This window comes from Paroedura picta, chromosome 1 (genome assembly GCF_049243985.1).
Source record: "Paroedura picta isolate Pp20150507F chromosome 1, Ppicta_v3.0, whole genome shotgun sequence".
NCBI lineage: Eukaryota > Metazoa > Chordata > Lepidosauria > Squamata > Gekkonidae > Paroedura > Paroedura picta.
In genome coordinates, this window is record NC_135369.1 from 150826837 (window position 1) to 150839355 (window position 12519).

The 12519-nt window shown below is 42.9% G+C and overlaps 1 protein-coding gene across 2 annotated transcripts in view; it reads right to left on the reverse strand.

Moving 5' to 3' along the window:
• The window catches only part of GFRAL (GDNF family receptor alpha like), a 33251-nt gene extending 21267 nt beyond the window's left edge, over nt 1-11984 (reverse strand). The window contains exons 1-3 of one of the 2 annotated variants that reach the window (XM_077308706.1): nt 11620-11984; nt 6786-6917; nt 108-185 (exon numbers count right to left, since the gene is read on the reverse strand). In XM_077308706.1, the coding sequence (XP_077164821.1) occupies nt 108-185; nt 6786-6917; nt 11620-11935 (526 nt within the window). In that variant the 5' untranslated portion in view covers nt 11936-11984. Of the gene's footprint in view, nt 1-107; nt 258-6785; nt 6918-11619 lie in introns of both variants that reach the window. The other variant, XM_077308705.1, reaches the window with a different exon arrangement.
• Nucleotides 11985-12519: the final 535 nt, after the last annotated feature.

Here is a 12519-nt window from a genome sequence, read left to right on the forward strand (position 1 = left end):
GTTTCATTCATGAACTTCTTAAGTCCATTAGTTTTGGGAGATGGGGAACACATAGTGTCACTGTTACAGTTCAGGAACTTGTACCATGAGTGGGAGCTATGAGTTACCTTGATTGCTGAAACATGTTTTCCCAAGCAGCATTTGGATATCGCAGCCAGCTTTTGTGCAATTGCAGTCTTCAAATTCTGGAAATGTGGTAACCAAGAACTCGATGAATACCTTACAGTTAACTGATTTCTTCACTGCACAGCCGTTACCTGGATTTGATAGTTAAAAGAAAACCACAAAAATCGTTCATATTAAGTTTCCTTACATCACATCAATCCACCAAACTCAGTACTGCCCAAATGACTGGCAGCAGTTGTCTAGGATCTTAGCTCTGTTACCTGGTTATATAACTGGAGATTCTGGAGACTGAATCTCAGACCTTCTGCATGCAAAATCTGTGTCCTACCACTTAGCTATAGCATTTCCCTCTCCCGTATTCAGAATACAAAAAAGAGCCAATATTTTTATACAACAAGCTCCGTGATGCCTCCAAGACTAAGCATACTGCAGCATCATTCAATGCACCTACTGCCCTATCTGGATGGAGTAATAATTTTTAAGGTTCCACAGGACTGTTGCATTTTTTAGCTACAAGCAACTAATATGGCTACACCTCTGGGTCTGATTTTAATACAGCATGTTTCACCTATAATAGCCTCCCATTTGGCCACTTTAATATTATCTTGCTGTAGTTTGGTAGACTCCTCTTTCACAAAGTGCTCATCAAGTCATCATCTCCAGTGATTGCCTATGTAACCCAGAGTGAAAGTGCAAACAATAGGAACTAGGTTGGACTCAGAGCCACAGCTTTATTCTCAGCTGCTGCATGCCTAAAAGTTGCTGTTTTATTGCAAAATAATTTCAGAAACAGACTACAATGGGAGACTGATGAGTTACAAGTTATTTAAGCACTCAGGACAATGGAATCCCCAGGACTTAATAGAGACATTGGGTTCCTATCTCACCACAAATGCTAATGTCATTCAGTTCTTACATCTGTTTGTAAACTTCTATTATGATGTATGATAACCATACCAATTGACTTAATCCAATCTTAGCTGTATTTTGAAAACAACAATCAGATCCTCTCTTAGCTGCTTTTTTCCTAAGCTTCAAGCTTTGGGTCAGTAATAACATTGATCCTATTTGCATATTAAAAGTCTTCAGAGAGTATTGCTGATAACCCTGCTTTTAGGTTTTATATCAACAAGGTTTGATGGAAACTCAAAAAAGGTTGAATCTTCTATGAAAAGTGACTATCAGAGCTGGCCACTTACATTAAAGAATGAGTTGTAGGTTCACATGGGATATTTGCAACTTTGGAAAAATTAAAAAGTCAGTATAATTATACAAGATTTTCCTCCAAATGGTTCTGAATCAGAAACTTGCTTTGTCTTTCTGCTCTTATGTAACAGATAGAGGGTGTTGGCAGAAGAAAGAGCAACAGGGATTCAGAATTCAATAATGAATTAAGACACAAAACACACAAGGCTTTAATGTGCTGTGTTCATAAGACGTGCACTAAGTGGAATATGTTTCTTTTATGAGCATAGTGAGATTTATTCATAGTGTTGATCCAGCTGTTCGGCTAAAATGCCAGGAATTCATTTATGCCGGGGTAGTGTTTTTATATGTTCAGTTGTCCCTTTTATTGTGGAGCAGAGGTACACCGAAAACGAACTCACTCAGCCAGAAGGAATGAAATGTTCTTTCTGTTTCCTAATCTATGCATACTATGTTTGTGGATTTACCATGGATTTGTATTAACAGTAAAGTAGTTACTGAGATGCCCCTTCACCACTCACTCTGAACCCCCCCCCCTCTCTTTGATTCAGGGTTATGAGTCTAGTCATGTACTATTTTTCATGTGCACTTTAAAATCTATAGAGAGCCATGACCATTTCACCATTCATGTCCATTCACTCACAGAGATACCAGCTGGTGATAAAGTTGGCACGCCAGGCCGCCTTGCTCTGCAGAACTGTTCCTGCTCCCTCTATCACCATCTCGTGCCTTGGCCCGGGTGGTGCAGCATGCCAGCTGAGCCGCCGTGCTGTGGAAGAAGCTGTCAGCTGCTCCCATGATTGCTTGTGCAGAGTTGGGTTGGCTAGCCAGTGAGCAGCATCACCTGAACCAAGGTACAGGAGCCCCCCTGCCCCCCAGCTGTGCCTTGGAATGGGTGGGCCAGCTTGCCAGCTGGGCTGCCCTGGAATGCAGGAGCTTTTTGGTGCTCACCCTGCAGCCTTCTGTTTTTGTCTCTGCGGAGCAGGGCAGAACAGCTGCGGCAGAGCGATTGGGGAGTGGCATGGCAAAATGCAGTGGCGTGCACCTAACTGGTCACCCCAAGCCCTCCAGCATACCACTTGCTGGCTCTTCTTCTTCAGACAAAGTGGGAGGAAGAGGAGAAGGTGATGGATGTGGCAGGGAAGAGCCTCTGACTGGTCCTCATTAGGGGAGGCACTTCCCACTGAGGACCAATCAGAGGCCCAGCATGTCATCAGGTAGTACCTGACATTTTTTATAAGTTATGATGCATGGCCGCAGCCAGCCAAGTGATTTGTTTTGTTACAGTATTTAGTTTGCATAACAGTCATATGGAAAGTCTCAGATGGAATCTTTGTCCAGGGGTCCATGGTGGCTTTCAGCAGCCCTGACAATGTTTCTTTCCCATTGAACTTCCGAACTGTCTCCTTATCCCACCATTTGGGAACTTTTATTACAATTAATGATAGCAGAAAATGATTTTACTTGATTCTCTATAGTCATTGGAGTGCCTTGTCCTGTGGTTCATTTTCATCTCAGGTTCTCTTGTTCCTCAGAAAGGAGTTTTGGGACAAACAGCAGACTGCTAGGGGAAGGCAGGGAATGAATGGCTCTACCAATATCTTCCATGAGTTCTTCTGGTGGCTCCAACTCACAGTCCCTGTGTCGATTTATCAGCGCCCCAGCACCTTATGGGAAGATGTCTTTGCTATGAAACACATGGGGTCAGAACCACAGGGTCTAATTCTAATGGCATCTTTTCTGCTTTTCATTTGCTTTTGTTGTTTTCATTTATAACAAGGAAAATATATGTTATAGCCTTATGATGGGTTGCATCCCATGACTGCTTCCTGCTGTCTTCCTCTGGCAGAGAAAGACTTCTTCCAGCAGATTCCCTTCTTTCGAGAAAGTCTTCATGCAAAAAACATTTAGTGGAAGGGCGTCATTGGCTCCACCTGATCTGCAGAGAATCTTTGGATTCAGGCTATTATCATGAAACATTTTGCGTCAGTACATGACAAATAAAGACCAGTGTTTACAAGACAGCGTTGGACTAAACAGCTTTCCTGTAAGTGTACATAATACATTAGTTTCATCATTACTGCCAATTCCCATACTCTAAAGCATTACCTGATGGAAAAGAGGTCTCTTCCCCACTAAAATGATATCATAATGTTTACTAAAGCCAATATATTCATCTTGAGTGGAAATGTACTATTCCTGCAATGGCCTCCAGATATCCTAGCCAAACCTATATGGACTAAATAGAATATTTTTACTAAGCATGTGTCAATATTTTTCAGACAAGTTACCCAAATCATTTACATTGGAGTTCCCAACAAAATATTGATCACCTCCTCTAGGGACTCTACAATTCTAACAATGGTCAGAATTTAAATTATAAATGTATTTCCACTGAAAAAGTTTCCTAACATATTTTCCTTTAGAGTGATGCTAATAGCACTTTAGATTTCACTGGGATTTAGGATTCAGAGTATTTACAATCAAGTAGTGCATGAAGGAGGAGGAAATCTACAGAGACTAAAAAAAAAGGGGTTACTTATTTGTACTATGTAGGAATATAAAAACCCACATCAGTTTTGAATAACAGCCCCTTAAAGTTAATGTGTTTCCAGTCTCTAGAATGGAATCACTCACATGTAGCATCATCTGCTACCTTTCAGCTTTATTCATAGTCCATTTATATGCCTTTCTTTCAGACTGTTTCAAATCCTTCCCATCATGAATAGCACTTCACAACTATTTTCATGCCTCATAACTCTTCACATCTTTGGAGTTACACTTATTCTTTTTGGAATTAGTGGAATGAGAACTAGTCTTCAACCTCTTACCAAATTTTCTAAGACTTCTATTCCTTGACTCCAATACCAAGGAGACTTGAGTGTGACTTGACACACCTTTTCTTGACAACCCTACACTAAACTGCAACTATTTTTAATAACTAAGTGAAAAGCAGTTTTATACTCAAACAGTTTACATGATCCACTAATTACAAACTTGTCTTGTCCATCACTGGCAGATAAACGGCTTCCAAAATTTGAAGCTTTCTAATCAGAATCACCACTGTCTTTTCCAGATCCAATTCTGGCTGGTCCCTCCACCTGTCACTTGATCACAGCTTCATAATATGATGCAAGGTTCTCAGCAACAACTTCTGGATGCTGATAAGCTAATATAGTAGTTGTTATCTTCTACATACCAGTAACAACCTATCGCCAAAGTTGAGTTGACATCATATCAATGTTGGAAGATAGGCAAAATAATGGATCTTGAGAAACTTCACAATTTGGGACCCGTGCAGCTGAACTGGCCTAAGAAAATGAATCCAATGGAGTGTTGTCCACATTAATCCACCATTTTTATGTCTCCCAGCAGAATAGTCCACAGTGTTAAATGCTGCTGATCAACGTAAATTAATTGCTATTGTCCACCTCTAAACACCAATCCTTCCTTAGAACAACTAAAGCTGTTTAATCTTCCAAGCTAGGTTCGAAGCCAGACTGAAATGGCTGAATGGAAACAATACTTAACAGTGTTTGGCATGGTGGCCTTATCTAAACAAAAACAAACACACACATAATTAAAGGATTTATAATTGGCCACAACCCATTTCAGTGAAGAAAGCTTTTTAAGAATTGCTGTAATAACAGCCTTTTTAGAGACTAAGGAAAAACTCTCTCTGTGAAGAAGGAATTAATAATATTGGCTAAAGACAATGACCTGTATCTCCCAGCTTTCCTCTGCCTGAAGAACCCTCCCTTCAACATATCTCTTGTGTTGGAGGAATAGGCTTTTAAATTGGAGGAAGGAAGATTTTACTCTCAAGTGTGATGTCACCGAATATTATTTTCTCTCAACAACACTTTACCAGCTGAGAGGAATGGTGATTCAGTTGGCAGGTGATAATCTTCCAAATTTCTTGTCTGCCTCATTCAGGAGATCAACCCCAAATTGCTGATATAAGTCTGATTGTGGGTGTGTCCACATTTAACCTGTCTTCAAAGTTGGATCAGATAAGAGTGATTTTCACAGAAAAAAACCTTGTGACAGTAGCAAACAGGGTATCCATTCTTTAGGGGGGCTGAATCTTGAATCAACAGAGCATAGGTGAGTCGAACGATCGGTTTCTGATGCTATGGGGGCAGATTTTAAACACCTGCTTAGTTATCAGCATCTCATCTGCCTATGATGGGCTCTTCTTGGTTTGTCATGTCATTTCTACCAATGCTTCTGCAGCCTCTTATCCCTTTTAAAGTCCCACCTGGCCTTCCAGCTAAATACTGACCAGTCTGAATAGCCTGCTGACAGGGTCAGGACTCCCAACCTCCCCTTCCAGACCTGGGGCCTTACCTCTTTATCCTACTGCCTAGCACCTAGCCACCATGGGGACAAATTTACTGCTGGGTGTACTGCTGTACATTACAATAGCGTTTCTGAGGTAGTGGAGGTCTATGCAGTACAGAGAACCACTACCAGCATCCAAAGCTATAAAGTATTTATTAAAAAGAAAATGTCTGCATGCATACTTTTATCACACAACCAGATTGAACAAAGGAACCAAAAGAAATCGGGTAAAAATGCAAATCATTCTGGCCCTCTCATTATAACTGCCCTATCAGATGTTAAAATATAAGACAGGCTCCTTAACTAAACGTTACAGAGTTCCTATTAGAGAGGAACTGGGATTTTGCATCCCACCTTTTACTACCTGAAGGAGTCTCACAGAGGGCCTACCCTTCCTCTCCCCATAACACCCTGTGAGGTAGGTGAGGATGAGAGAGCTTGGATAACTTTGACGGCCCAAGGTCACCAAGCTAGCTGCATGTGGAGGAGTGGAGGGTCAAACCCGGTTCTCCAGATTAGAGGCCACTGCTCTTAAACACCACACCAAGCTTTCTCCAGTTCTCCAGGTGAGCACATGGTGAATGTCTCCTTCTGACCTCAGGTGAGAGCTTTGTCCTCCTGATGGAAGCTATGCCATAGAGACCTCTCCCTAGCTGCCAGGTGTTTTATCATTCCAGTTTCTCCACCCACTGACCAGGTCAAGCTGCATCAAAGAACCACTTCCTGGAGAATCTCCAGGAATTCCTTCCTAGAGATTATACCTCGAGGCTGTCTGATCTAAAGTTCTCCAGATCTCTGTCTCCTGTTTGAAGCGAGAGGGAAAGCTTAACCCACCCATTCTTTCTGGCCAGACCTATTAGCATCTGTATGAAGTTGAACAATTGGACTGACTTCCCCCTCCCTGCCTCATGTGCCCAGAGAAAAAAATTGTTAAAATACTCAACTGAGACTTTCATAGAGAAAATGCATTTCTTCAGAATGCTACCACAGCCTCCTACCTGTGCTTCCAGCTAAATGCTGACCAGTCTTTAATTCTAACCGCCTGACCATACCCCCCCAAAGAATGTATGTGTGCTCAAATAAAGAAACACATGGCTTTTCACAGTTACCTGGAGTGCTGCAAACATTTTCAGTTGAATTCCAGATACTTTCACATTTAGGGATTGTTCTACATTTCTCTCTCAAGTGTTGATATCTGGATGTCTGGAAAGCAGATATCGTTGTGGAATATAGCACCAGCCCTACAAAAAGAACAGTGGTGCAGGTTGAGTGTTCATTACTTTGGCTTTTTGTCATAAACTAACAAACACCATGTTATATCGATTTATTCACTTTACACCCTGTCTTTCTCTCAAAGGGGGAAGCAAACCAACTTAAATTGTTCACTTCTCCTCTCTCTTATCCCCATAACAGACCTGGTGGTAGGCTCAGAGGGTATGATTGACCCTAGATCACCCAGCAAGTTTCCATGGCAGAGTGGGGGTTTGAGACTAGGTTTCACAGGTCTGTCCAGCACTCTTACCACTGCACCACACTGTTGCATGGCAGACAAAAAGTGACCCATTTATCATGTGTGTTAACATTATCTGAATTCCAAAGGCATCAAATTGCATGGATTGCAGCTTCGACGTACAGACCTGTACAACGTACATCTTTAAACAGGCCCACCTCTTTCCATTTTCACTTCTGAGTGGTCTTCTTTCTGCTCTTTCTAATACTTGCTTCAATCTGTTTTAATAGACTTTTCATTACTGGTTTCAATAGAAATCCTAGAACAAAATTACATTTAATTTGATGATTCTTAAAATTACATACCAATGCAATCTGTCTTGTAAATGGGCCCCTGAAGGTCCTTTTTTATTTTCAGAATTTCTAAATTATTTGTGCAGAGCACCAATCCTTGATATCTGAAGGTTAGTTTTGAATAACTGCTTTATTATTTTCATCCTTCAAAATCAGATTTCATAACAGTATACATAGGTATTATAACTGTTGATGATTGCACTTAGTGCATGGAATTTCTCTAGCAAAAAGGATGACAACTCCACCAAGGATCATTCTAAGGCACTGGGCATAAATTGAAATTGGACATCAGCCTTGGGACTCAACATTAAAGCTTCAGTTAGCAAAACTGAACAAAAATGAAAGCACTAAGTGATCTGGCAATGTAGCAAAGAAAAAGCCATTTTTTTTCATATGTGGTGGTAATGCGATTGGGCTGTTACCTTTTGGGACCAGGTAGTACAAATAATGCCAACTGGGTTGGAAGCAGGAATTCCTTGTGAACATGGCACCTCGTTTCTAAATTACTTACCCATGATTTTTGATGGAAAATGACAATTCTGTGACAATTCTTGCCCTACATATGATTACAGCTGCCAGACTTGTTTACACCATATATTGGAAGCAGAAAGTTGTCTCAAAAATTCAAGACTGGTATACTCAAGAATTATATACTTTAATGAAATTAACCACCTACCAAAACAACCAGGACACGTATTGGTTATAATTTTATTGGTCAAGAGTAATGTTGGGTATTGGTAATGATTTTGATGTACATTTATATAGATGTGAAATGAGATGCTTCTAAGCTGATGATAAACTATGCAGTGTTTTCAGTAGCTGATATCTTTTTAAATGCACTTCGGAAATTTTTATCTGGTTATATATTATAATTTTAATTTAAAAAATAACATTAACACTTCAGCAATGAGTATTCTGAAGTGACAGAGAGGGTGAAAAATGTTATTTTGATGATGTTTGCCCTTGATCTGTGACAATTAATTGGCTTAACGTTAGAACCATCTTTTCTTGGGTGTCATGAACCTAAATGTAAGTTTCAGTCCCAGAACTAGGCAAGTGTAGCTGACTCTGATTTCCTTCATCTCAGCTGGACTTTTCTACCACATGTTGATTTGAAATCCCAGTAAAATGGTCTATTAAGAGTTCCCACAATAATATGGTGCATTCTGTCACTTTTTCCACCAGCAAAAGAGAGAGACCACCAGAAATGAGGATCGTGAAACCCATGTGGACAAAAGTGACATGGGATGAGCAATACAGTGAAGGGGAACAAGGGAATCTGAGCTGGAAAGCTGGTAGGATCCAATCTGAACTTGGCAGGACCCAGTCTTAAGCAGTGCAGGTGGAGTTGCACTAGAAAAGTGGGGGGCGGTATAAAAATTGAACAAATAAACAAACAACTTTTCTGTCCCCTTAGTATCTCCTTCAACCTTTAGTGACCCAGTTACACTCCTCTAGGTCAAAGAAACAATTTGAGGCTAAATAGGGAGTCAGCAGCAGAAGGGAGATTTTGCAAAACTCACCCTTCCATCCTCCAGAAACGGCAAAAACATCCTATCAGATGAGTTGCTGCTGTTCTGGTGGAATAACGCCATAAGGTCCAAGCCAACATTAAATAGCTTTTCAGTCTGTACAACATGCTGTGCTTTAGGAACTTACCATTTGACCACGTAAAGTGAATGTATCGGTCTTTCCCAGAAGATTTGTTCAGACTATTAGCGGAGTGAAAATATCAGGAACAAAAGGGAAATGCAAAGGATACAGATTGTGTGGCAAGAGGATGCCAATATATTCGCAATTCCCTTATGGGTTTGATTAGCCAGTCTTCCTTTTTCCATTCCAAGCCAAAGGGAAATATCAGTAATAGGGATAATAACTCTTCTTGTGGCCCTGCATGCACTTAGGCTTTTTACTTAGCAAAGAACAGCCATATGTTTAGACAAAACCTTCTGCTTTCAACTTGATAGCTAGCTTTTCATATCAGTGTTGGTGTGAGGTTGATCTGACCTGCTATTATTTATGAGCCCTAGTGTTCCACTAGCCTAAATGCCCTGGCCAGATGTCATCTCCTGCATCAAAACACCACTGAACAGGTAGCAGTGGGGTGCGAAGCCAGCACCAGCTCATCAACCCCTTGCTATTTCCAGCCATGTCCGGAACACATGAAAAGGAATGAGAAAGCCATATGACTCATAAAGTATCAACAGTTAAGAGCATTTAAAGGATTATACAAAGCACCTGTAGCCCTGGACACAAAGTCCTGTTTATGAGACAGAATGGATGGAGCCAGACAACCAACACATGACTGGGTGGGAGCTAAAATGGAAGCAAGCTGTCAGAATGGGTTCCAAGGCGCAACAGGTCATGAAGATTTGGTGACCACATGATCCCTCTTTCAGTCATTGGGATCCTTCAGACAGTCTCTCTCTCTCTCTCTCTCTCTCTCTCTCTCTGTTCCATTTTCATCATACAGTAATAACGACAATTGCTGTTTTAACTTGGGAGGCCAACTATTAAAATCTACCCAAAAGTTTTTTTCCCTTATCTATAGAAATCTGAAACAAAAATACAGCTTTTCTGAGGAACGGTCTTTACTCATCATCAGATTGGATCCTAATAAACATACAGGGACCAGTGTAATTCGGTTTTTGTTACTCATGGTTTTTAACCATTTTTGTTATTTATAATGTATTGGGATTTTTAAAAATCTGCTCTGTGTGTCCTCATAAGCCACTTTGTGAAAGGTAAGTTGAAAACATTTTATTAAAGTAGAGGCCCTCTATCTTTCTGCTGTTTGGACTTAAAACAGTATTTCTTGTTAACTGTGGATATAGCCTGGTGAAAGTTAGCCACATGTAATGGCAGCACTAAGCATATGCTTCAAGAAGTCTCCCGAGGAAATAAATGAGATTCAGAAGTGTGTAACTAACCCTGGCCATTTGTGTTCCCGGAGACAAACTTTAAGAAGATAAGCAATGCAGATGAGCCAATGCAGATGTGAGATTTAGAAAATGTGGCAAGGGATAGCAATATTAAGACCGTTGTTGTGCACTGGCTGCATGGGTGAGCCTCAAAGGAGAGGCCATTCATCAGCCAGCCTTAAGCAACCTTTGGCATCTCAGACTTCCTTCACCTGACCTGCAATAAGCAGATGGCAATGCTGGCGCAAGGATTACTGAAATCATGCATTTGAATCAGTCCTTAGGAAATTTTGTATTGGGACATTTTGTAAATGTTCTGCATTTTGTATTTACACAGCTAAAGCCACCTGGCTGTTGCTTACGTCAGTGACAAATGTAGGGAAAGAAGAGCACAAATGAAATCAGCATGCTTCTTTGAAAAGCATCCATGTGCTTCATAGAACAGCTGAGCAGAACCATTTGCAGGAGGCTCATGTATAGGTGAAATTTATACTGTTGTTTACAGGATCAAAACAAGAGATGAGTTGACATACACACTGAGAGAGAGAGAGAGACACACACACACACACACACACACGCATAGATACCGTATTTGCCGGTGTATATGACGACTGGGCGTATAAGACGACCCCCCCCCCAATATTTCCACTCAAAATATAGAGTTTATTACATTACATTACAGTACTATGGTCCACTATGGGCAGCTATGTCTATCCCAACTGAAGTGCACCCGGCGTATAGGACGACCCCCCCCCCCCACTTGGAAGCATGTTTTTCAGAGGGGGAAAAGTAGTCTTATACGCCAGCAGATACTGTAGTTTAAGGGAGTCCAGGAGGAGAGCAAACTCAGAACATAAAGCTGCAAATATAGCTTCCCTGTCAGCAAAGTGAATATCAAGTTTGCATCTTAAAGAGGGCAGAGACATAGTTTGACAGCTATGAAACATAAAAAACTTAAGATAAAAAAAATCCATTTCCTAGTATCCAAAGGGGACTTGAAAAGGAAGCTTAACTTTCAGCAGAGGTGAAGAGAATGTCAACAGTTGTCGCTCTGTCCTTTACACGAAAAGAAACCGCTGGGCAAGAAGCAGAGGCGAGCGACCTGCCTTGGCTTCCTTCTGACGCTGCCTGACGCCACTCGGGCAACTGAGGCAGGAAGGGGGGGGCTGACCTCCGAGCTAGCATGGGCAGGAGCTGGACGCGCCAGGGCAGAGCTTACCTGTGAGCAGCAGCGCGGAGCTCATGGCGCTTTCGGAGCCGGACGCCGAGCGGAGGGACTGCCTGGCGCTCTCCCGGAGCTCTTTGCACACACGCCAGCGAGTGATTTCAGCACCACGTCGCTCCGGGCAGCGCCCGCCTGGCCGCGGAGGCGCGCCATTGGTGCAGCCGGCAGCCGCGGGCCAATGGGGCTGGGGGAGCGAAGGCCCGCCCTCCCCTTCGCACCTGGGGCCGCTTGCCCGAGCGCGCGCAACTGAAGAGCGGAGGGCGCGAGGCGAATGCGCGGCCGGGGACGCGTCGCGCTTCCTTCCAGGCATTCCCGGAGCCCGAGTGGCCGCGGCTCAGCGGTAGAGCCTCAGCCGGGCATCTCCAGCGGGAAGGCTCAGGCAGCCGGTGGCGCCAAAAGGCTCTGCGCGAGAGCCAGGAGAGCCGCTGCCAGGCTGAGGAGCCAAGACGGACTCGGCGGGCCCAGGGGCTACTGGCTCAGCGGAAGGCCCCGTCCCGCCTGGATGAGGACCAGCGCTTGGCTTGACCCTCTGCCTTCGGGCAACGCGCTTCGTTCGAGGAGGAAACCACCGCCGAGGCACTGCTTGATGGGCTGTGTGGGTGGGAAGGGACCTTTAAGCCCACAGACTTCTCACATCCAGCTCTCTCGGTTCTTTCCCGGAGGAGGATCCCATAAAGCTGAAGTATGTTAGGAAAGGACATTGAAGGGCATGACCTCCCCTCTGCCAGCCAATGAGGCGCATCTAGGGAAGCCTCTTTCTTAAATTGCAGCCAGATGGGAGGAGGGGTCCTCCTAGGAGTTCCTATTTGCAGGATGAACACAGGCTGGCCCCAAGTGGGAAGGGAGTGCCCCAGCCCCATTTCTGGAAGTCTCCAATGGGGCGAGAGTCTTTCA